At 41.3% G+C, this 24,706-nt stretch overlaps 2 protein-coding genes across 3 annotated transcripts; both read right to left on the bottom strand.

The window, feature by feature from the left end:
• Nucleotides 1-2,168: 2,168 nt before the first annotated feature.
• On the bottom strand, nt 2,169-17,900 carry cc2d2a (coiled-coil and C2 domain containing 2A). 2 transcript variants are annotated; one of them, XM_087180024.1, is made up of 39 exons: nt 17,761-17,900; nt 17,529-17,610; nt 17,255-17,308; nt 16,990-17,070; nt 16,730-16,874; nt 16,290-16,381; nt 16,028-16,132; nt 15,866-15,946; nt 15,568-15,777; nt 14,995-15,160; nt 14,746-14,882; nt 14,511-14,642; nt 12,956-13,165; nt 12,707-12,813; nt 12,448-12,588; nt 11,632-11,788; nt 11,153-11,424; nt 10,686-10,863; nt 10,425-10,578; nt 10,181-10,328; nt 9,319-9,457; nt 8,999-9,202; nt 8,818-8,910; nt 8,635-8,726; nt 8,327-8,425; nt 7,215-7,382; nt 6,977-7,037; nt 6,783-6,892; nt 6,450-6,546; nt 6,258-6,356; nt 5,989-6,165; nt 5,378-5,581; nt 5,199-5,288; nt 4,996-5,109; nt 3,651-3,785; nt 3,412-3,534; nt 3,275-3,333; nt 3,009-3,186; nt 2,169-2,829 (listed from the first exon to the last, which is right to left on the bottom strand). In XM_087180024.1, exons 3-39 carry the CDS (start codon nt 17,258-17,260, stop codon nt 2,644-2,646), a joined length of 4,950 nt encoding a protein of 1,649 aa, XP_087036150.1. In that variant the 5' UTR covers nt 17,261-17,308; nt 17,529-17,610; nt 17,761-17,900; the 3' UTR covers nt 2,169-2,643. The 2 variants fall into 2 exon arrangements, with proteins under 2 accessions (XP_087036150.1, XP_023284458.1); XM_023428690.2 differs by lacking the exon at nt 8,327-8,425.
• A 328-nt stretch (nt 17,901-18,228) lies between these two features.
• c1qtnf7 (C1q and TNF related 7) lies at nt 18,229-23,188 on the bottom strand. Its single transcript, XM_023428761.2, has 3 exons — nt 22,960-23,188; nt 20,821-21,057; nt 18,229-19,091 (listed from the first exon to the last, which is right to left on the bottom strand). Exons 1-3 carry the CDS (start codon nt 22,979-22,981, stop codon nt 18,463-18,465), a joined length of 888 nt encoding a protein of 295 aa, XP_023284529.1. The 5' UTR covers nt 22,982-23,188; the 3' UTR covers nt 18,229-18,462.
• Nucleotides 23,189-24,706: the final 1,518 nt, after the last annotated feature.

Below are 24,706 nucleotides of genomic sequence, written 5' to 3'. Positions count from 1 at the left end.
GGAGACATTCATTTTACCATCATATATGGCAAAGAGAAGCAGAAAGTCATCACATTTTACAAAGTGGAACGGCCTAATTGTTTGGCATTTTTGCACACGTTTCACAGCGCTGTATTAGCCATTACCCATAATGCAATTCAATTCAATTCAATTCCAATAACAATTCCAATTCCAGAACCAGTCTCGTGCCTTGTGACGTCACATAATGACTAGTGACATCACACACAAGCTGTCGTTCTCCGAGGTTGTATATAGGAGTCGTTTCTGTCTTCAGACTCACTTCCACACTCCCACAGGACCCGTGGTTGGAAGCTCTGTTCTGCCGGATCGCAGCCCACTGACACACGGCTGCGGTGGAGGCCCACACATCCTGCCGGATCCACGCCCCGGCCCCTGCGATATGCAGCGGCTGGAGCGCCGGCAGGACGGGCTAAGCGTGGTCCGGTCCTCAGAGCTTTCAGGAGTCCTCCGTGGGAGCAGGGGGCGGGCGGCCAGTAGGGAGACCCGGGAGATTCTCCCGGTGACCTGAGGCCACCTGTCCGCCCCCAGTGGATTCAAACTGTAATAAAATCTATTAGTATAGGTCAATAAACTAATAAATAAACAAACAAAATAAACAAACTGGCTGGAAGCCCAATGCTAGGGGCTAACATGCAGAACCAAAATGACATTAAACATGATGACACAATCAAATAATCACATGATACTAATATTCATTATCATTGATTATTCATCACACATATCTACAGCACTAACCAATAACAGACATTTTAATCAGCCAAGAATTCAGCGGGAAACTTTCCTCCAAACACACAAATATACAGTTAAATATTATCTGAGCTCAGCCCACATCTTAAATACAAACATGAGAGAAACATATACACTTTACATCCACAGTTATATACAGAGCACCTTTACACCTGATTATTACTGCAGTGTTTTGTTTCATACATTCAGCAATATGTCAGTGATATGTTCACAAGCTGCCAATCCAATACAAACATTTGAACTATTTGAAAAAAGGCTCAAATGTATTGATTTATTTTGAACAAAAATGAATAAAACAGTCTATATTTTTAAATCAGGGTCTAGTGTCCACTTGCTGAGGTGAGGTTGTACATAGGACCTCAAACTGGTTATGTGTTTGTAGCTGAGGAGCGCAGCTACCGACACATGGATGAGTGGAAGTCCGCCGGGGGCATCCCGTCCTCCTCCACCGGCCTTAGGGCCTTGGAGACCGGTGGAGAATGAGGGGAGCACCTGCTTAGCCAGCCGGATCAGCCAAATCAGACAGGGTAGATAGAGCTGAGGGTAGGGTAGGCAACATAACAAAATGTGAAAACAATGAAGGGTTCTGACACTGAATGTTCTGTAGGTGGGATACAGATCAACACTCCCTCTGTGGCAGTCAAAAACGTTAGCAATTGTGCTGTGGGAAAGCTCCATATATATATGCTTTCAAACTTAATTGTGATTCCCAGTACATTATTCTCACCTGGCAGATCTTTAGCCAATTTACTGTAGCAGATATCACAAACACTCCATGTCATAGGTATTTATAGCATATACATGCATGTCTGACAGATTTTGATCATTGAATGGATCATTTTGCATGTGATACTCAAACAATGAAAGAATGTTTATAAGCTGTGAAGAGTTTGACAGTTTCCCTGAGAATCAGGTAATCAGTTTTGATCAGCCATATACAAGTGATTTTTGTGCAGATTTGTAGAGGATTGTACTTACTCTTTTGCACACATGTACCAAAACACTGCAATTTGCTTGAATGAATGAGAAATTCTAATCTGTTCTGAACTCCAAACTAATTGTTCAGAGATTTAAGCTTAATGTTTTGAAAAATGCTTTTCTAATTTGAGAATTGAGGCAAAGCGTATGAGAAAAACTGTAAGAGGAACAGACTTCCAAAATGTGAAAACAGTGAAGGGTTCTGACACTCTCTGAATGTTCTGTAGGTGGGGTACAGATCAACACTCCTTCTGCAGCAGTCACAGTTTGCCTGGAAAACCAATCTGGTTGGAATAATCACCCTCAGATTGGGAGCAGCCTGCTGCATTTGTCTGATGGATCTGCAGCAGGATCTATTGGCCTGTTCAAAAGTCCTACAATGTTTAGTTCATAAACAAAATAAGACAACAGTGACAACAAAACTCTGTAGTTATTTTAATTCTTGTGAAAAAAACAAATTGTAAGGTTTGCAAATGTGACATTGTGCCTCAACGCATTGACGTGGGAAACATATTTCAAGAGCCCAGCACACTGAGCTATCAGTTAATTACATACATGTACATATTAACAGCTCTGCAGTATTTTTGTAAAGACTAATACTGTTTTTGTTGATATGGTCAGAGGTTGAATTATTTAACTGTATGATCGATCTTTAGTTGTGGTGCTAGATTGGTCTGTAAGTGTTCCTATATATTTATATTATTCTGTACCTCAGTGCATGTAGCATGTTATGTGCAACAGTAACACACGCCTCAGCCTCAACATGGCTTTTCTCTTACCAGAGAAGCAACACTGTAAAGTTCAGAAAGGTGAGATTCATTAGCTTCATTAAGGCTAAAGTTCATTTATGCAGAAGCAGCAGCACAGTGATAAACAGTTAGATGAGTGTTTCCTGTATCATGTGCGGACGAGTGAGGCCAGGTACACCCACACAGACAGGACGTTATTGGGGTAGGGGTGCACGTACACAGCCAGGGCAAACTCCACGTTTGATGCCTGAATATTATGGACTCCTGTGCTGTACACCGCCTCTATGATGGGCTGAATCTCAGAGAATGGCAGATGCAGGGGGAATCCTGAGATCTAAATAGAAACATATGACTATTAGTGGTAATTTATGATATGAATCTCATCCAAGTGAGATCATGTGCTTTCCATCAGCTTTTACAGAGCAGAGATCATTGAGATGATAGATTGATGTTGATGTCATACGGTGACTCAGTGCAGTAGCTGTTTTAGAGTCACACCCATTTCAGACTCACCCTGTTGTCTCCCAGCAGGCTTTGCAACTCATGACGGTGCCCCTCAGCCATGTCCCGGCCCCCACTCAGCTCCAGTTTGGGCAGGAATTGTTTGAGGGTGGTGGTGCAGTAGCGGTTCCAGCGGGTTGGGTGACGAGGGCGCCACTCCATGATCTTCTCCTTCAGGATCTTCTCAATTCTGTGGAGAGTGAAATTGTCATCTTGATTGTAGTAAAAATTCACATGACACAGTGTTAGTGGTAATAAAGACACCTGCCACTACTCACCTGTCCTGGAGCTCTGCAGCAGCTGCTTTGTCTGTGCGCCGATACACCAGCTCCTCCGGCTGAAGAGATTTAGTGAAACAAGGATGACATCACCAGAAAACCAACGATAAGACAACACAGGGATAAAGACCACTCACCTGCACACTAGACAGCCCAGGGTGGGAGAAGGATCTGGAGAAAAAGGGCTTCCACAAATTGGCTTTTGTGATGTCAAAACTCATCCTTACTGGTGAGATGTACTCTTGAATGTTTAACCACACCTAGATAGGTCACAGAACAGTCAATTATTTGCTGCAAACAGGAACTTATTAAAGAGTCAGACTTCACATTGTGAACAGTTTATTTAATGACATATAGCTGCTTTCTCCTCACTCACGTTGTCAGCGTTGACCAGGCAACCAACAGTCTGCAGTGGGCAGAAGGTGTCATACTGGCCATAGTACTGACCACTGCTGGGGTTCCAGATCAGGTAGCGGCTCTGCTCAGAGGTCAGGACATAAGCTGTGGGTCCCTGAGAAAGAGAAAGACCAGAGAGCTTAGTGCTGCCACTGAAGGCCTTAAAACCTCCACACTATTAGCTGGACCGTAACAGCAGGGCTAGCCCTATAAACATGATTGCCAATGACTGACTGAGTGTCTACTGGCTGTTGCTCTTTCAAAATAAATCGGCACCAACAGGTTCTACTAGAGGGGTGTTTACAGCTGCAGTGGTGCTTAGCGTATTTGTTGATATATTTAGAGACTTTTTTCCAAAACAGCTCTTAGCGACAAATCTAGTGAGAAACCTTCGCTACTTTCCATAGAAGAGAGTCTCGAGTTCTGTCCTCTCTGTATCGGTAACTGGCAGAAAGGTCAGTTGTATGAGAGATCAAGTAAAATGTCTCTTCTAACTTTCTCTGTGACTGATCATGTTACAGCAAATCCATCTGAAATCACAGCTCAGTCTTTGTCTTGAACTGATGTGTTTGGTGATTTTGTCAGACAACGTTGTGGTTATAAATTCAGGATTTTAGCAGCAGCTTGGAGGTGACTGCTGGTTAATCTGTAGTCTTAATGTGCCATGTTTCAGTCACTGTTTCAAACTTCAGACAAAACATGTGAATGAGAACAGCTTTATTGTGAATTCAGTTGTATTAAAATACTGTATATGTGAGCACAGAGAGGAGGAGAGAAGAGAACAGATAAAGAGCTGAAACCAGCTATTAACATCCATCTCAGGTGAGTGGTCAGCTCTAAGTTCGGGTGTGAACGCAACTAAGACGCATTGAGGATGCATTTGAGATCTGATCACTCACATTCAGAGGTGGTCTGGGCCACATGTGTCCACAGTGTTTTGTCAGTGTGAACGCAAATGTGTCCTGGCAACACTGAAGGACCAACTACTCTACTGACGTCTTCTGCCACAGTCTGATTAGTCCCAAAACGGTTTATAATGAACCAAAATATTTTACAATTTCAAATGAATAAAACTTTATTTCACTCTAAAGCTATGAGCAGCAGTAATTCGCTCAACCCCTCCGTGCCCCCCCCCGCCAGGTGTGAACAGGGCCTATGATTCAATGACGTCAGCTGTTTACAGCTGTTCCACTACAGTTTTCAACTACGTCCTCAATTTCACACTTTGACCATACTCTTGTTTTTATAACCCTGACAAACACTTCTAATCTCATTAACTAATGAAAAAGTGTCTGTTTCATGTTTTACACATGGATGTCACCCACCTCTGGTATAGCAGTGCCAATTATCAGCCAGGCTTTCTTGCCCATAGACAGAAAGTAGTTGCACAACAGTACAGCATGTTCTTCTTCATCTCCTGCTAGGAGGGTGAGGAATTGCTATAAACAAGAAGAGGAAACACAAGGTAGCGTAAGATGGGCATTTCTCTCCTTTTACAAAAACAATGTCTCACAGAGAGTTGACTCACATCACAGGTGCTCCACAGGTCACAGGCACCGGAGAATGAAACTCTGTCTGGCAAGAAAGGGATGAGCGAGACAAACCGGGCGACCAGGGCCTGATTAGAGAGAGAAGAAGTGGCCCCAATAAATAACGAATACAGGCAACTGGACAGCTGCTTTCTATATTCAGTTCAATCACACTGACCGTGGTTTCCTGGGGGTTATTAGGGAAGGCATCCAGTAACTCTTGTGGGGGGTTGAGTGGTCGAATATAACGCGTGATGAAGACTGTCTTCCCATTGAGGTCTATGACAGTTGTAATGCAGGGTCTGTCTGGATATCCCTGTGCTGCATCCCGCTCAAATCTCTCTGAAGCCTGCAGTAAACGCTCATCTTCCTGGCTGTCAAACTGCACACCAAAGTCAAAATTGGATGAATACAGGTGTCAACACTATGTATATTTATTAATATACCTTGAGAACAATGTGTTCAGGAATGGGTGGATTAGATGAATAAAGGAGGATGAGTGTTCTAAAGGGCTTTTACCTTAATTTCCTTTATCTAGTACATGCAGCAGAGACAAATCAAGTAAGTGACACAAAAGGATGAAAAAAATAAGAGAAAATTAATATACTGATGTTAAACTTCTATGATCAAACAAATACACTTTAAATTAACTGGATGTGAACATAAATGTCAAAATATTAAAAAAGAAACTAATCTAAAGACATAAATGAATTATGACACAGTGATGCAGAATGGGAACTAAAAAGCATACACACTCCATCCTTTAGGTCTGCACTGGATGTGACTTACCTTCTCCCTAATAGACTCCCCAGGCACCAGCTGAGGTTCAATGGTGATGAACAGTGTGATAAATGCTCCCTCACTCAGGCTCCGCAAAATATCATAACCATCATTAGTGCCATGGCTCCGCTCCTTGCTGTACCCCAGCAACACTGCTGGTGTATTCACCTTGAATGTTCCATCAATCTGCCAGATGCAAATGAAAAAAATAAGTCAATAGTGTAGACAGTTTTTGTGCCTTTTCTGTAAATAAAGCCACAGCATCTCAGGACTCTCACCCTGGCCTGAGAATAAATGGTGCTGAAAGGAATCCTGACAGAACCTAACCAGTGCTTCTCTGTGCGGGTGTGTATTGATTTCCCTCTGTCTGCATCATTCTGAAAGTAAAACACTGCAGTTAAAGGAACATATCCTCACACAAACACTGTGAGTGAGATGAGAGAAACGGAACATCACAGTGTTTTACTCACCATTCCAGTTTCATAAACCACCTCATCAAATATGCTGATGAAGACTTCATCTTTGACTGACTGTAAGCTTGCAGTGCTGTAGTCACCATTCGGGGCACTGCAGAGAAGAAAGCCAGAATTCAGCTACATTATTGAAATTAACGCAATTAAGTGCTAATTAAAATGACATAGAACTAGAAACTATTAAATAAACTTTCATTCAATCTTCCTGATACTGTCTCAGCTAGTTATGCATCTTACCAGCCACTGGATGTACTGGGACTATGCTGAACCTGCATGTCACCAGAAAAAAGTCAAGCCATGAAATAAACTGTTGTTGTTGTTGTTGTTCACCTGAATGGCAGCTGCAGCTCCTCGTTCCAGCAGGGGTTCGGTCCATCCGCTGTGGTTGTTTGAAGTACGGTGCGCTGGAAGGAAACCTCCACGAATGGCCGCACTTGTACCTACATAACACAAAAGGACAGATAATATAAATCATACAGATCACATTGCAGAAAGCTCTGCAATAGGGTTAAGGTGTATTGTACCTGGCTGAGGAGCCAATCGGAGCCGACCTGGATGGCGCTCTGAGGCGACTGTGCTGATTTACTGCAATAAAAATGCATTAAAACAAAGTTCAGCATTTTCTCTAGTGTCAAAACTCTTGAAAAGTCATCACAACAGAAATACAATACTAATATTTTTAAGAAAATGCCTGAGGGTAAATGAGGACTTTCATTAGACTCTAATGTATTCTGATTCAGGCTTGGTGCGCTGGACACTCACTTGCTCTGGGGTCTGCGGATGGGGATGTCATAGGCCCGGATGAGGTTGATCAGAAGTTTGATGTCTCCATCTGACAGATTCTGAGCCGTCACCTTCTTTCTATCTTTCCTCTGAGGTTTCAGCGGCCGCTTGGGCTCAGCCAGCTTGAAAAGGTTGAGTCCCAGAAGCCTGTCACAACAAACACCTTGATTCAGTCATTCATTTAAACTGACATCAGACTGAATGCAAGTAAGTATAAGTACACATTTTCATGGGATTATTACCACCAACAGTACACAGTCCCTCCAGGTATTTGCGATTTTGCCATCAAAACAGTGATATGTGGAATCTCAACATCTCATTCCCATGTGACCTTTGGTGGCACGGTAAGAAAAACTGGTTTATACTGTGTTGCTTAATTTGTATCTACTGTGTCCAGCTACAATACTTTGTCATGAAGAAGAGAGCAACTCTGCAGTTAGCAATCTCTCAGTATCATAGCAGCCAACGCAAGATGAATACATTTAGGCAAAACTGCCTAATTTAAAAAAAAAAAAAAAAAAGTTTAATTTAACATTTTTGTGCCTCACTACTATTTCATTGATGGTAACATTTATCTATTATCAAAGTTTTATGATTTTAAACTGGACTACATCTTCTGCAGATTCCTAGAAGGACTGAATACAACAAAAGGCAGACTGTCACTACTGTACTGGTTCTCAGGGTTCAAACTAAATGGAGAAACAGAGACACAGGGGGTTAGAGAAAAAGAAAGAAACTCTAAGCACATACCCAGGACCTGCACCACTGTTAAAAACGCACAGCAGGAGAATATCAGAAAAATGGAACAGAAGAAATTATAACATTCACCTCAATAATGAAAAAAATGTGCAAAGAAACACTTAACAGTCTGACTGACACTGGTGTACATCAACGTGCATAAATCTGCTCAGACATCATCGAAGACTGAAATTAATTTCTGATTTTCTCTCATCATGTCCACATGTTGTGAGACCTGCTCTGAGACACCACCTTGAACAGTTCCAGAGAACAGTATTACTCAGGCAGGGGAATGCAGTGTTGAGTCGAGATCAAATAAACCGAAACAACATCAGGCCAAGAAACATACTTACACCAGCTTGTGGTTTATATAGGCCCTGTCACTCTTTCTGATAGGTGGATTTGGCTGTTGATCCCACAGTTCAAGGTACTCCAAGTTATCTAATCTTTTTCTTTACAACTGGAGCAGGGAGTTCAGTCATTTTTCAATTCTATCTGACAAGACGAATAAGCGTGGCGTCCACAGAAATGATACATTACAATACACAGAGTAGCCTTTAGTATTTAGTGACTGACAAGAAAGACATATGTTTACTGTAACACATAACATGCATAACACAAGCATAAAGGCTGGGAGTTAATGTTGGCGGGGGGTATTTACCCAATGCTAGGTATCTCCTCTTCTACAACTATGTCTGACAGGAGGTAGTGATGCTTGGCAAGAAGAAATCTGTTGATGACTGATTCTCGGATCTGTGGGAAAATTCCAAAATATGTTACACTAAGCGCAACCATATGCTAAATACTGGGTTAGAAATATGTTTAGATCAAATGTGTTTCTTACTTTCTGAAGGTATTTGGCAACCAAAGCTCTGTGTGAATCCAGATGTTCTTTGGTGTCAATAATCTCTCCTTCTTTCAGTCTCTTCTCATACTCCTGAAATCATTTTAAACAAAGAAAATCCTCATCCTCATTCTGCCATATTCATAATATTCTACATCATGTAAATATTTGGAAGGCTGACCTGGAACGTCTTATCAGGGACTTCTCTCTCCATAGCAGGAATAAATTTGTAATTTCGAAACTCTGCAACTTCTTGGCTCCGGAGCCTGAGCAGGCGAAATCTCCTGGACCTCTCAAACTCTTCATCAGTCACAAAGTTAAACTCTTCCTGGAGCTGTTCCAGACGGAAGTACTCCGGAGCTGTCACCTCTCCACTGCTGGCCACCTGGTGAACCACAGACACAAAGAGAGAAAGTGTTCGTTACAAAAATGAAAAACTTGAAGTCTCCAGGGGTTGTTGAGACGTCATTGTGATGCACAGTCCTGTATTCTGGTACCCACCTTGAGTAGCTGCATGATGGAGGCATTCTTTGGATCATTGGGGTCCAATCGTGACTGTGTGGCCCACTCCCCAATTTTTTTCATGTCATAGAGTCCAGATGCACCAATATATGTGACGGCATCAAGACGGGCCAAGCCACTGAAACACAAAGTGATTAAAATGACTAAAAGCTACAGTGTTCTTGAGTCATGTGTTACATTGACAAAGCACAAGGTGTTTTAGGTCATAAACTCCACACTGTGAACACAATAAAACTAAAGACTATTTTTCTAAACCTGCTATGAGTTACCTATTTACATCAACAATTAATGAGCCTTGAGCTTCATTTATGAGCTTTGTTATTAGAGAATACAGCTGAAAACACATACAATAAGCATGCATGGGAATGTCTATGGTATGGCAATTTGACTAAGAGTACCCCCCCCCAACCCAACCGGTCGAGTCAGACCTCCGCCCACCCTGAGTCCGGTTCTGTTTTTTTCCTGTTAAAAGGGAGTTTTTCCTCCTCACTGTTGCCAAGTGCTGCTCATTGTGAACTGCTGTGTTTCTCTTTATAATATAATATTCTATGACTTGACCTTAGCTTATGAAGTGCCTTGGGATAATGTTTGTTATGATTTGGCGCTATACAAATAAAAAAATATTGAATTGAATTAAACAAGTTTCAAGCTGCAAAGTTTATATCATGCTGACATAAACTGAAACCACTGGCTGGCTAGAGAGTAGGAAAATGCATTCATGAATATAACCACCTGTGCTATGCTTTGTAAAATGCTCAGAAGGGATGTAAATAATACAGGGTTTGTAGTTCATGAGCTAAAGAATGTAAAACCTCCAATAGTGTACTTAAAGTGATACTACCTGTGTACGCCAGCAGGGTGTTGAGACACAGGAGGGGCAAGCGGTACATCATCCTCCCCAATGCCCCAAGAAACACAGCACGACAGCTTACCGGAGGTCAGCAGGATCTGTTTGTTACTGCCATCAGCCTCAAAGGAGAGGGGGACATCTGAAGAGACATACGAGAGACAGGAGGACAGGGACTGAGATAAGTTAAATGACAAGCTGGCTTGTTACTGAAATGGTTTCAAATTTAGACATTTACCACTTCCAACTCCCTCATGGTCAAACATCTCTCTCTGGTTGCTGCTAAACTCAAATTCTTCCAGAGGGCCGTTACCAGTCAAGACCGAGGGTTCTGGCACAGGGACGAACACTTCAGCCAGGAGGGAACATGATGATCCAATCTCCTCAAACACCTGCCCACAAACAGTGCACAACCATACATGTGCAGAAATGGTGAGAATACAGTTCCTGTGGCCATCTATCAGCAGCAGCACACTTAATATTTATTTCTGTACTGTACCTGCAAGTTGATGCTTTGAGGACAGTTAACTATTTTGAGATTGAAAATCTGACCAAAGTGCACTCTGAAATCACTGTTCAGGGAGCGGCTGTCAGTTCGGGAAACCTCTTTGTCATTGTATAGAATCTTGATGAAAAGAGAGCGCCTTGAAATATCCTCTCTTCGAGCTATTTCAGCCCTACAACAAGGGGAAAACAAAATGATAAAACATCCACTGTACCACAATCAAAGTGCAGACCGTCTTCGATCATCTTGCTTTTCTCAAAACAAGAGAGGAATCAACCATGGGGTGAGATCATTTCATTAGTTTCAAAGACAAATGAAGCTGTTTCACAATAGCCTTAATTCAAGTTGCAGTATCGTGACACAAGTGGATTTATTTGTTGTTTCTGCATACTTTTATTAAATTAAAATCTTCTCTAAAATCTGTCTGAAGAAACAGACATTCTCCATGTTTCTGCTCATACCTGGGGCAGAGTTCATTGGCGGTGATCTTTCCGGATGCCGACAGCTCAGGGATCAGGATGGACTCTCCTGGTTTCCTGCGTATCCTAGAGGCTTTCTCTCTGACTTGCTGCTCTATAGAGTCAAAGTCTGGCTTCTTAGGAGGCTCTGGCTTTGGGAGGTCTTCTTCAACGGGCCCTTCTGATTCGCTCAACTCTTGGTCTTCTTCTTCTTCTTCTGTATCGCCCTGTACCTGTCCTTTCTTCTTCTTTTTTCTCTTTTTCTTTTTGGTTTTCTGAAAACAAGGAACACAAGATATACAGCATGCTTGGGTATCATTATATGTTTATATATGCACACAATATACAAGGCTATTCTGATCTCAAACCACAATTTTAACTTTTTTTTCTCAGAAACTAATGATGCTAATAAACATATCTAATCAGGTGTAAGAAAATGACTGAGCTAAGCTAAATAAATAGTAAATACTGTCGGTAGGCACCTGTTTTCTTCTCGAGAGCTTCCACTCCTCCAGCTGTTTCCTGTACTCAACCAGCTCTCTCTGGTAGTCCTCCTCACTCTCAGCCTCCAATTCCTCAACCTCTGCCAAGATTTCATCTTCATACTTCTGCTCATCTGACGGCCGGTCTACATTCTCTCTGGAGCAAATGTGGACACCACGGGACATTAGTAACATAGGAGAATATGTAGGACACAACAAGATAACAGACACATTATTCGGTAAATACAGTGGCAGGAAAAAGTAAGTGAACTCTTAGGAATTACCTCCATTTATGTACAAACATGTCCTTAAATATACTGGGAAAATGTTTTATGGACTGATGAAACTAAGGTTGAATTGTTTGGGGAAAACATGCAGCACTATGCATGGTGTAGAAAGGGAACTGCATACTAACATCCCAACATCATCATCCCAAAGGTGAAGCTGGGTGGAGGGAGCATCATGATCTGGAGCTTCGCTGCCTCTGATCCTGTCCCTCTGTCCTGAATAGAAACGTGAAAACCAGACATCCCGAGAATATGTCTGGGCTGAAGCAGCTCTTTAAAGAAGAATGGTCCAATCCTCCCCTGAACATTGAGCAGATCTGATCAGGAAGCTCTTGTTTGAGGTTATTGGTGCCCAGGTTTAGGGACACTGTGATTGTCTACATTTTTGACTTAGATGAAAATCAGATCACATTTTATGACAAATCAGGGCAGAAAAGCAGGTCATTCCAAAGGGTTCACATATTTTTTCTTGCCATTGTATTTGTTAGGGGTTGTAAAGCAATAACATTCTAGAGATGTAGAGATCTACCTTCTGAGGTAGAGCTTATAAGGTGTGTTGGTGAACTTCTGAAACTCTCTTAGGGCCTTGATCTCCTTCCACACTTTAACTATGTTCTTCAGCAGAGTCCGGTCTTTCTCCTGCTCAGTGTCTCGCAGCTGCCGTGTGTTTCTATGATAGTTTGAAGGACAAACATACAGCAGGAATATTGATTGTCATAGTTCCAAGGGTACTGTACATGCTTCTAGGCTGAATAGGACTTGGATTGGAGACAATCTGGTGAACTCACCGAACCTCCAGACTGTACTCAGATATCCTCTGCTGCATGGCCTGAGTGAGGCTCTGCCTGCCGTGGATCTCAAGCATATTCCGTAGTGCACTCCTCAATCCATTCAGCTGCAGCAGACAGAAAATACTAAATAAACTGCATATATACACACATATATATATATATATAGCCTCTTTTAATAATAAAAGAACATTTCAAATGTATTCTACAGATATGAAGGCTTAGTGTTAGTCAGCTGGTGGAGTTTACCTTGTCAGTAAGGTGTCCTGTGAGGTTATTGTGCTGCCTGGTGAGGTACTGATCATACAACTGAGCTAGACGGGCGCCCAGGACATGTTCACGACTGAAGAGAGGGTGATGGGAGAAGATCAGACCAGCAACATCAACATCAAGTTGGTAATCTCCCTCAGCATCCGCTGTGCCGGTGATGTACAGATCTGCATACTTGGACTTCACTGCCTGGTGGATTGAATAACATCATCCATCATGTGATGTTCTGTAAAATAATGATCGCTATGAAATATATTCAGCGCCTGTGCTTTGCTTGTATGTGTCTAAGTATGTGTGCAAACTTAAGGAAGCATGAAATTGTTGGCTGGATTAATAGCCCCATTAGGGGGTGCTGTAATGTAATGTAATGTCATGCATGACAATAATGTACCATAAACACCCAACTGAAGTACAACGAATGCTCTGTTTCCCAGATGATCACCTCTGACAGCTGCACCTATCTCCTGAATTTAAAAAAAATACATGAAGATCTTTGATGGTACTAAGGTGATGCAGACTTGTTTCCTATCCAGTGAACCAGAGCTTAACACTGCTTTGGATATGTGTAACCATCATCAGTTCACTGAGGGTTTATGTACAGTAGTGGCCATATTTTGGTTCTACTGTCAGTCACACCATTTCCAAAATTGTGATTAGTAAAGTCTAGAATTAACTGCTTTTCATAAGGATGCAGATGAATCATGAAATCCAGATTGAACTCAGAGAGAACACATAACTCACCATCCTTTATGAATCAGTGGATGAAAGAAGTGAACCACATGTAACACAAGAGATATTTAATACATTTCTGTTTTCACTCGAGCTGCAACAAGTAGCTCATTAACTGATTAGCTCATGTACTACAGCTCTTTTTATTTAACAGATTTATTGCTTTGTTGCCAAACTCTACTTTAGAGCTTAAACAATTAGTCTTTTAATTGATTAGTAGATTGACAGACAATTAATTGGCAACTATTTTGATAATAAGTAAATTGTTTAATCAATTTTTCAACAAAAATACATAACCTATATTACCTGGTTCTTCAGGGTGATTTGTGTGGATTTGTCCCTTTGTTTAAGATTGATTGATAATTGAGAAAATAATCAGCAGATTAATGGATGATGAAAATAATCCACTGTCTTGTTTCTAGCAAAAGCCAATATTAAGAACAGGTAAATGCATATAAACCTAATATTTAATTTTTATGTCAGCTCTTCTTCAAAGGTAACTTCACAGCTTGTATTAGTTCCATTACCCATGATGCCGTGTTGGAGTTTAGATGTAAGTGTATATTGTCTGTAACGATGGCGCCACAGATGTGTCAGCCTCCACCTCTCTGCTCTATTCCCTGATAAATCCCCCCCCCCATGTTCCTTTGTATCAAATGTCAAACTGCCCTTCAGCTTTCTTTCAAAATGGCAAAGGGGTTAGAGAACACTCAAATCTGAGGGCGCTGCAACCCTTTCCGTGCATGAATGTGCACAGGGCTTTAGATGTGATCGAAGTGAGAGTCACAGTGGGCATGTGCCTGACCTTCCTGTATACAGTTTGCAGTGCAGGGTCCAGGTCCTCCTCCATGTGGAAGAGAGGGGGTCTTGTAGATGATTCCTTTATGGGGTCAGGCAGAGCTATGATCCTGCCGTCATCTCCAAACCATTTCCTTCCCTTAACAAGTGATACAAATAAAAACAGACATATTTTAGAGAATTCCTGGAAGCTTCAGAACCAGTGATGTTGTTGAACGGTTGGGCATGTTGGTTGAGATTACCTCTTCCATCTTCAAAATGCGGTTCTCCAGAATATTCTCATTAGTCAGTGACACAGGAGGCCTCTCCCCTACATACAGACCCTCGTCCTCTAGATAACGGGGCTTCATGTTTTCAGGCAGTTTAATGGAGGTTGGAACTGTGATTGTAATAAATAAATAGTTATTATACTGAACAGAAAGATAAAGCTGACATCATAGTATTTAAGAGTTGTGCATTGGAATAAGGTGGTTTAGTACATGACGGAATACCTGTTTGAAAACTTGGCGTAAAGAGAAGCTCACTGTTTCTCTCCCTCTGAATAAGTTTTTGGTACCCAACATACTCTGCTTTCCTCACTTCCAGGAAGTCTTGGGACGACTGTTCAATGACGAATAAATCCTCCTCTGCATCTCGTACAAGAGGAGCTTCTTCACTCTAAGGCGGGAAAAAGAATATGAGGCATTTGAAACCTGCTTGAGTCTTATGCAACTGCAAGTGCGATTATACATAGATGTGCATTATGATAATGTAGCAGACCAAAGAGGAAGAGATGAAACAAGCACTAAATATGGTCCTAACTCACACGCTAAGCATCAAAATGTCTTTTTCAAATTAAATATTCCGTACCCTCACAGTCAAACATGAAAAATGTATTGTATTGTATTGTATTTCTCACGTAATGGATGCAAATGCTGAAAACATGCTGCTTAACCAACTGTAATAAGCCTCAATATAATTAAAGGTGTAGTTTTTGTATGGTTCACATAATGTATTAGAAACAGTCACACAATTGGAAAAGTCAACACGACAAGTGACTACTTACAAAATTGTTGGTGTCTTACCTGGTCTTCCCTTTCATCCTCATTATCTTCATCTACTTCACCATCTTCTTCAGCTTCATCTCGTCCTTCTTCATCTCCGTCATCCTCAGCTGTTTTTTTCTGTTTTTGTCTTTTCCTGCTAATCCTCTCCGCCTCATCTTGTGGATCTGGCTCAAAGTTGAATGTAAAGAAATTGTATGACTCCTCAGCAGTCGGTAGGCCACTCTCTGCCTGTATTTGAAAAGAATAAATCAATAAATGCAACGATACAAACGATTTGCACATAAAGGATTGAATTGTTTTTTTTTTAAAGCCTTACTCGTTTTGCCATTCCTCTGAACTTGACCCTGCTGCTGAGGTCCAGAGGGACATCATGTCTTCCAGCTCTGTCGGGATCAACCTGTAAAACTCTGGTAGTTAACCTTCCACTGCTGGTCTGTATTACAGGGGTACAATCATGGTTATTGATGTAGATGCTCACCTCTTGGTCAAACCTTGTTACAGTGTCTCTGTCTCTGAGGCTTTGGAGGCGACTGGCTGGCTCAAGAGAGACCTCCTCCTCTTGCTGAAGGCTCTCACCTTTAGACTGGAATACGAGAGCCATTCATTATGCATAGGTACTTTTCATCAAGAGTCAGCAATTAGACATTTTTATCAAACAAGAGGATTTTGGAAAAGATATCTTTCAAATTTTTATTCAAACCCAAAACTGGTTTATGTGGAAAAAAGAAAACTAGTCTTACTCTGGCTGCTCTCAGCTTCTCCTCCAAGTGTCGTGTCACAAAGCTGTCTAAACGCTGAGAGTGGGAAGTAAGTTTAAGTCTTGGGGAGAGACCTAGAAGACAGAGGAACATCATGAAACAACAATACTCAGTATTGTATATGGCCAGTTATCAAACCTCAGTACTTACAGACTAAATCATTTCTATCTTTTACCTAATGATGCTGCTGAGTGCTTGGTCAGCTTCTCAGATTTGTTTACTTATTGTTTCATAAGATATTTACAGATTTAAACAGTAATTTCGTTGTTTTTAATTCTTACTTTAAAGTGTTTCTGTGGCTGTATTTTGAGAAGTTTGGCTCACTATGTTGAAATGAAAGTGAAACATATCCATGCACTTCAGGATAAAGGAACAACTAGTATAAAAGGCGAGGCCGTTTTAGCGAGATCATGGACACCAACCACTCTGAGAACCAGTTGGAGGTCTGGACAAAACCACTGGGTCAGCTGCCCCCTCAGCTGATTCCTCATCTTCACTGTGGGGCTGAATGGTGGATATTTCTTCCACATCATCATTGGACTCCTGAGCTGAAGACTGTTCAAGCAGCTAAAATACAACAAGAAATTGGGCGGGGATTAACAGTTTATTGTTACAGCTGATAAGTGGGTACAATTAAAGAATAAGGGAATGAGGACTGAGAGGGTGCCAGAGGAAGATTTACCCTCTTCTTCCTCCTCTGTCTCTGAGCCCGTAACGTGCGTTTGAGTGTCTCTCCTGGATCTTCATCACTGCCTTGAGGTTCCTGTTGTTTCACAAACCCACAGTTAAGACAAGCAGCAACAGAACTGCAGCTGCATTCACAGTTCTTAAAATGAAAGAGGATTCATATGAAAAGGCTATACAGTAGAGAGGTTGAGTCAGGCAGCCAGCAGTACAGACGAATGGAGGGGTTGATCTACAGTCTACAGTAACAAACACACACCAACCTTCATTGTGGTGTGTCGTTTCTCCTCACTCAACGTAGTAGATGGAACCAGAGCCTATTGAGTACAATTACATTTACTAAAGCGTTAGCAGCTCTCTTATCTCTGTCCCTGTGTATTTCTTGAGTGTGTATAAAGTGAGCCTCTCCTCCGGGTCATGTTGAGTCTTGTCGGGGAGGGCTCTTGTTCATTTGATGCTGGGTGTCCAAAGTAGCAAAACAAGACTTAACTTAAACCTTTAACAGCATTCATTTAAGTTAACTATGATAGACTTTACCTGAACGTCGTCCTCATTTTTGTTTTTTACCAAACTTTCTTGCAAAGCACGCCCTTTCTTCCGCAGTTTTTCTCGAATGTCACTAGAATAAAAGAGGGGGTTATTTTAAAGAAGACCTAACGTTAACTTAAAGGCTATCTTAGCTAGCTAAAGATGGCTAAATGTGGCTTTTCAGAGACGGAATAGCTACTTTAGAGTCGTTTATGGAAGAAACCAAGGCGGGAACAAGTACCTTGAGGAGGCCAGGTTGACGATGTTAGTTGTTTTTACAATAATTTTCTCGTGCTTAAATGGCTCTGACTATGTCTAATGTTGTTGTGGTCTAGTCTGTGTAAATTATTCTCCCTCAGTAGCACGGCCGTTACCGCTGCCTAGTAACGAGATAAACTACGTTTCAACCTACCTTGGAAACAAACGCCGGTGCAGACAACCCTCGGCAGTGTTGGAACTCCATTCGTCCGACAGACTGTCAATCAACTAACGTAATGACGCAATGAACTCTTCACTACGGGTTCCGAGAAGCCACAAAAAAATGCGCTTTGCAGAACGCCAACATGGAATGCTCCCTTAAGGCTGTTGTTTTTGGCAATATTTCCAATAGCAGCTCCGTTTTAACGGTTCATATTACGTTTTGTTAAATGTTTTTCTCACACGTTTCAGTTTTGTCTTTTTCTAGAGGAAAAACTCCAAATCAAACTCAACCTGTCAACAATGTTTATTTAAGTTATTGACTTCCACTCAAAACAAATACATCAGAAACTGATTCAAGCTTTATCAAATGATATAATCAGTAGATAAGACTCTATAGTAATAATATGACTAGCAGTACAAACATTTGTATAAAAATATAGTTTGACCATACCATATGTGTAATAACAGTATCAAAATACCAGTGACAGTAGCAGTTTTTGGTTAGCTTTGTGTTTTTCAGGTTCTATGCGTAGTCCTCTGCCAATAAATCAAAGTAGTTTGTGTCAGCATAGAGAAGGAAGCCAGAGAACAAGCTGTCAGCCCAGCCAGGGTCTGCAAACAAACCATTCTGGTCATGGTAGAAGATTTCCAGCCACACCTCATCTTCTGGGTTAAGGTACATCACAGTGGACCCAGACGCCACGTCATGATTTCCTGTGTTGGCGTCAAAGGTTTTGATGCGATACTGGCCATTCTGCACCAGACCGATAGCCAGGTGTTTGTTGGCCAGTGTAATGTCATATGAGAAATAATAGATGCCTGGGTATGCACAGATAAACTTGCCAGTCTGTGGGTTGTAGTGTTCGCCCTCATTAAAGAGCACCTTATTGAACTTGATGGGGGTTTTCTCTGTAGGGTAGCTGCTGGTGATTCCCACAGAGAAGGCAGATTTAGGCAGCAGGCTGCCACACTTGCAGATTCCCGCAGTGCCACGTGGACCTCGTTCACCCTTGTCCCCTTTATGTCCTTCACGGCCTAGAGAACCAGGTGGGCCCAAATCTCCGTTCTCTCCTGTAGGGCCTCGTTTGCCTGCAGGGCCACGATCACCTTGTTCTCCAATCCTACCTGTTGGGCCAACTCTGCCCTTGAACCCTGAAACAGAAAAATCATATTTGGATCATCATTTCTGCACCATTATTGATGCTTTTGCTTTTGTATTGCTTATTCTTTGTCCCCTGCCATGTGAGTTTCTGTTCTGCACTTGTTGAACCAGACTATGAGCGGAATAGTCAATGGAAACACAACTCCACACCCAGTGACATGTATTAAGTCACACTTGGAACAGAGCCACCTTGACATTGAAGAGGCACAGTTTTGGCTTGATTCTTCCAAACTGTCTTATATCCAGTTGACTACAGTGTAAATATCCTGGAGCTAAAGAACACTGTATGTTTGTGCAAGGACAGACAGCTATGCTGAATATGTAGTTTCATGTTAAGATAAAGGTGTGTGTCTGAATTCCTGTCTCCACACATAATGGAAAGCGCAGGTCATGACGTTTATTTATCACTGATGGATTGATTGCAGGTCAGAGATTGTATCAGTGCAGTATTTCTGTGGGTGAGACAGGCACAGTCTGTCCAAATCTCTTTGCAACATGATGCCAGCTTTACCCACATGAAATATTAACTTGTTCATAATCTAAAGAAGAAGAGGTTTACACCAAGCTGTGAACAACCACGATAAACTGTTTGTGTTGAGGGATACTTGGAAGAGTTCACATTTGGGTGAAGAGTTGTGAACCAGTTGTATAATATCTCCTAATTTGGTAGAATTGCCTCAATGCGAAACCTAAAGACATGTAAGAGAAACATTAACTGCAGGTCATCCGCACACACATTCGAACACTGGTGGATTGGATCCTTCCCAGCCCTTATAAAAATATAGGCTCAGTCCAGCAGTGCCTCTCCTATAGTGAGTATAAATATGAAATATGATGGAGCAGCAGCCAGATGGAAAGAAACTCAGTATGCCTTGCTAAATGCATTCGAACAGCGAAACGATATGCAAGAGCAAACATGAAGCAGTCTCATTTATGTTATCTCTCATTTCTTGCAGTACTGAAAGCTACCTCTGTCCACTACTATTTGGATCTTATACTTAGAAATACGACCCAGGCAAAAAGCTCTTAGATCATGTTTGTGTAAAATATGAAAAAAGTAAAGTATAAAGTATAAAATGATCAAATATTCTAAACTCAAGATTCACTTAATAGTTTTTTTTTTTAATTCTAATTTTTTAATGATTTTATTCTTTTATTTGATATAAGGACATGAAACAAGGAGGAAAAAAACAAAGGTCCCAGGCTAGTTCATGGACAGCATCTTAGCTCCTGAGCCAGTCACACACCACATTTGCTATATATTTTGTTTATAAAAGAGGAAAGTTATGAGTTATGGTTGAACGCTTGAGAAGAAACACCTAGTAAGTCAACCAGGAGTTGAGAATGGTTTAATATTGTTTACTGTTCCTGATTAGGAAAATACACAGGATATACTGACTGTGTTTGCTCTGTACCGTCCCTGATGGTCTCGGCCTTTTGGGGACATTGTTTACGTGGATTTGTCATTTATCTTCCAGCCTGCAGTGGGTGCTGTTGTAAATAGCTCCTACTTTGAATATTTTGTCTGACATTTCATTCCATAAACAATCTATTTATGGTTTTTCTGTGGAACTCATCAGTTCATATTCTCTTTCATTGCTCCTGCTTATATCAGCTGTCAGATAAAAAAAAAAAAACTTTCCTTTGGCACAAACTGCTGGTATTCATTTATTGGCACACATAAACTGATGCTGTATCTGTTCAGGTTTCATATTATACCTGTGTCTCCCTTTTCTCCCTTTTCACCCTTCCTGCCATCTCTGCCATCTCTTCCTGGGATACCCACATTCCCATCTGCTCCCGGGGGACCACTCAGACCAGGTTTGCCAGGCAGGCCCGGTGACCCGGGGACACTGCAGATCAGACGTGGCGCTCCTTTCAGCTTGGTCTCAAACAGCTGTCCAAAGACACAGTGGCACAGACAGACCACCCCCATCAATGTCCACATCTTCAAATCTGTGAATACAAATGACAATTTTACTGTCTGTTCTGTTTTCCACACTGACCTGAAGATTTAACCTTGTGTCTGAAAGTGTTTGCAGATATAAAAGAGCAGAGGAGAAGGAGAAGGAGAACATCAGACAGAAACAACATGTTCGGGTGCCAGGTTCCGACCAGAAATAGGAACCTATTATCAGTTTTCACAAGGCAATAAAACACGCAGTGATGCTGTCATGGTCGTAGAGAGAACAAAGCAGTGAATCAAATTGGTGATCAACTACAGCATGAGGCCAGATGTGAGTCTTGTAATAAGAAGCAATTGGTATTTGACTCTGTCTCACACACTGATGTTCTCATCTAACTCTGAATTGCATGAGAGAGACCTCAGATGAAACCTTTGTCCCTGATCCAAGACTTCTCTCTTTTTTTGCCAAAACATTCCCAAGTTATGACATAACATCCAGCACAATTCCTGTCAGGGGAACCTGATAATGAATCAGACATTATACATTTATGTTACACAGAGAGGGAGACAGAGAAATGGTTTCATCGTGTTTAACCATGTTTCGCTGACGGAATATAACCATGAGATCAAAAGTAGTAGCAGTGGTGAATGAGTGACTTCACACTTCAGGCCAGTCTGGCAGCTTTTCAGATGCTCAACATATAGACACATACTGAACAAATTCTTCTACAGGAAAATCTTTCGGGGTGATTTATGGATTTGATGAATACAATCCTTGTTCTTTGCATATTTGCCCATGTGGGCGTGAGAATATGAGTTTTGCATCTGCTCCTTGGCCGGCTGTCTCTGGCCGGAGGAGGCTTCGGAACATGTGTGTCAGGTTTTTAGATCGTCCCCACGTCCGTCTTTAAAAACAACTGTGTTTTCATTGCTCCACTTGGCATTACACAAGATGCAAGATGCCAAGTATATGTTACGATAGACATAATGAGATGGACAGGAAGGACACACAAATACTTCCACACACACGTTAGTGTTAGTATGTTTTTGATTTTGAGGGTAATGAATTGGTCACGGAGCCAGTGTGAGGTCCTGAGAGAGAGAAACCCCGCCCGCCAGTTCCGCTCTGCAGCAATGATGTCATCATTATTAAAATGGTCCTCTTTTTACACACATGGGCATGTGTACGTATGCACGAGGCCATTAAATGAATGCATGCAAACACAAACAGATTACACACTAGATTACACACAGATACACACTAATCATTACGTAACAAGTAAGACTTTTTATAGCCATTTTATAGCCATTGTGGGGCTCTGACTGCAGCTCTCCTCTGGTTACAAAGTCAACATAAAGACATTCATGTCCCACTGAAGCTCCATTAAAAAACTCACTGTTCTCATTCTATTACTTCCCAGTAAATAGGTGGAGCAAGGCAGATTCTTTGGAAAAGATTGTGTTTGTCTGTACTTCACTAAACATTTCTGAGTCCACTTTCAGAGACAGTGGTCTCTATGACAACCGCAAAGGTGTTTCTAAATGATGTCAGATAGAAGTCTCACAATGATTCCTGAGACGAGGTTTGAGGTTTGTCATTCCAGGTCATCGTGTTAAAAAAGTTTAAAAAGAAGAAATCAGATATTTTTATTAAAAGCCTTTCAGGGAGCTTGTGGACTATTTATAGTACGTGTATTTATTTGGATACACGCAGTTACACACACTAAGAAGCCATGCATGCTTACAGGACATGTGGGTCCAGCTGTACACACACACACACACACACACACTGACACACACCGACAAGTATTTGTAAAGATATTCAAGGTATTCATTCAGCTGAGGAACTTAAAGTCTTAAAGACAGCAGTGTGTCTGTAGTTATCACTCTAATCAAGGATGTGATAGTCAACAACACACTGCAGACAGAAGTCTGTGACCAAATGTTCTTACCCCACAGTTGGCAGCTGTTCATCAGAGCTGATCAGGATTCTCACTGCTGAGTCTTGGTCCTATGTGCTCAGAGTCCGGTCTTCTTCCTGGTCCGAGTCCTTGGTGAACATGGTACTCGCCTTCTTGCTGCTGTGCTCTCAGACGTCTGTTACTTGTCGCTGCTGCTGACAGCGTCTTGTGGTGCAGCAGCAGCAGCAGAAGCAGCAGCACCAACAAAAACAGCAGGAGCAGGCTGAATTCCATCCATCCAACCCTCCCTCATCCTCTCCCTCCCCTTATCCACTCCCTTCTCTCTGCCTCATAAATTTCCCGAGGCAAACAGGCAACAGCTATCCTCTCGGCACACACTGTGTGTGCATTCAGAGTCAGCTCCATTATGTCATGGATGAAGACTCCTTAAATATCAGACACGCAGAGGAGAAGTAAAGCCGTTGTTTCATGAAAAGTCAGATTGATAAATGCCAGAAGTCATTTGTGCCATGTTGACTTCAGTTAATGTCAGTTGTATTTCTGACACTTACCTCTAGATGGGGCCAAAAGTGAGGTGAGGTTAGATCATTGCCTTTTCTCATATGGTTGGTTGAGGTCACCTTTATAGGAATTATCTGAAAAATGTATCACCACAATCAAGATGATATATTAACATGACTGGTTGCAAATGAGATTATTAATTAAGTAATTGAATGTGTTGATTAGACTTATATATATTTGACCTATTTGCACTTTCATAAAAAAGCAGTCACAGGTGTTTTGTGTTGTGGATGTAAATGTACAGGTCCATATGCTGTACATAGATTGTCACTCGTCTCATAATATAATAAATATAATAGATGCAAGAAAATACATGTACATTTGCACCAGTGGTGGAAGAAATATTTATTATTATTAAGCGCTCAGAAGATTCCTTATGTGAACGTAAAGGAGTGTTATCAGCAAAATTCATCCAAAGTAAAATCTGTCATTGTGCAGAAGGTGAAAAATGTGTCACTGTTAGATTCTCGTGCTGTTGTGTGAATGGGCAAGTAGCATTTGACCGTGGTAGCTGATCAAGGTGGAGCTAGTTTTAGACACTTGTTTAGTCCAGTGGTTCAGGAGGGGAGGGCTCACAGGACAGATTTGAGCGGTTTAATGATTAATGGAAAAGAGTTCTGCTACACATTGTCTTGTTTTGAAGTTTTCTTTAATCTTTTGTGAAATATTGGAGAATTAAATCACTTTAGGCCTTAAAGTTCTGCACATGAAAAGTTCTGCTTTGTTGGAGCTGGTGCTATTTCTATAAAAAAAACAGTGAGTTCACCAATGTTATGAGTCGAATACTGACTCAGTGTACTCCTTAAACAAAACACTGCATTTTACAAGCTTACTGTATATATTTCTTTTATGTAAAATCTTGATCTGCAAAGTAACTAGTAACTCCTCTTGATGTGTAGTGATGAAAGAAGAACATTTTGCTCTGGAATGTAGTGAGCTAGAAGAATAAAGAAATAGTCAAGTTAAGCAAGAGAGCCTCAAAATGACTATAAATGCCATTATATTTCACCCATGATTCAAATGCTTGACATTCTTAACCAGAACTTTTATGAATGGAAATTTATATCTAGAGCAACACTACAGTATCTGTGATGACTGATATAAAACAGTGGATTATAACAGTTTTTCAGTCATTATGAAGTAAATTTTAGTAGAGTGCACTGCAGATTATATGAATCACATTATTTCCCTTATTCACCATGTAGTGCACGTACAG

The sequence above is a fragment of the Seriola lalandi genome, unplaced genomic scaffold (assembly GCF_002814215.2).
Source record: "Seriola lalandi dorsalis isolate HSWRI2012SDOR001 ecotype SW California unplaced genomic scaffold, Sedor1 jcf7180002054885, whole genome shotgun sequence".
In the NCBI taxonomy this organism is placed as follows: domain Eukaryota; kingdom Metazoa; phylum Chordata; class Actinopteri; order Carangiformes; family Carangidae; genus Seriola; species Seriola lalandi.
The sequence above is the reverse complement of the archived record's forward strand: the minus strand, read 5'-3'. Positions and strand labels throughout refer to the sequence as shown.

Excerpts from the sequence above, each read along its gene's own strand:
- c1qtnf7 (XM_023428761.2), bottom strand. The coding sequence starts at position 22,981 with ATGAACAGCTGCCAACTGTGGG. Across the intron at positions 21,058-22,959 it reads GAACAGCTGCCAACTGTGGG|ATTTGAAGATGTGGACATTG; the intron begins GTAAGAACATTT and ends TTGTATTCACAG. Across the intron at positions 19,092-20,820 it reads GGGAGAAAAGGGAGACACAG|GGTTCAAGGGCAGAGTTGGC; the intron begins GTATAATATGAA and ends TTTCTGTTTCAG.
- cc2d2a (XM_087180024.1), bottom strand. Across the intron at positions 16,875-16,989 it reads GACAGAGGAGGAAGAAGAGG|CTGCTTGAACAGTCTTCAGC; the intron begins GTAAATCTTCCT and ends GTTGTATTTTAG. Across the intron at positions 8,727-8,817 it reads TTGCCAAATACCTTCAGAAA|ATCCGAGAATCAGTCATCAA; the intron begins GTAAGAAACACA and ends ATTTTCCCACAG.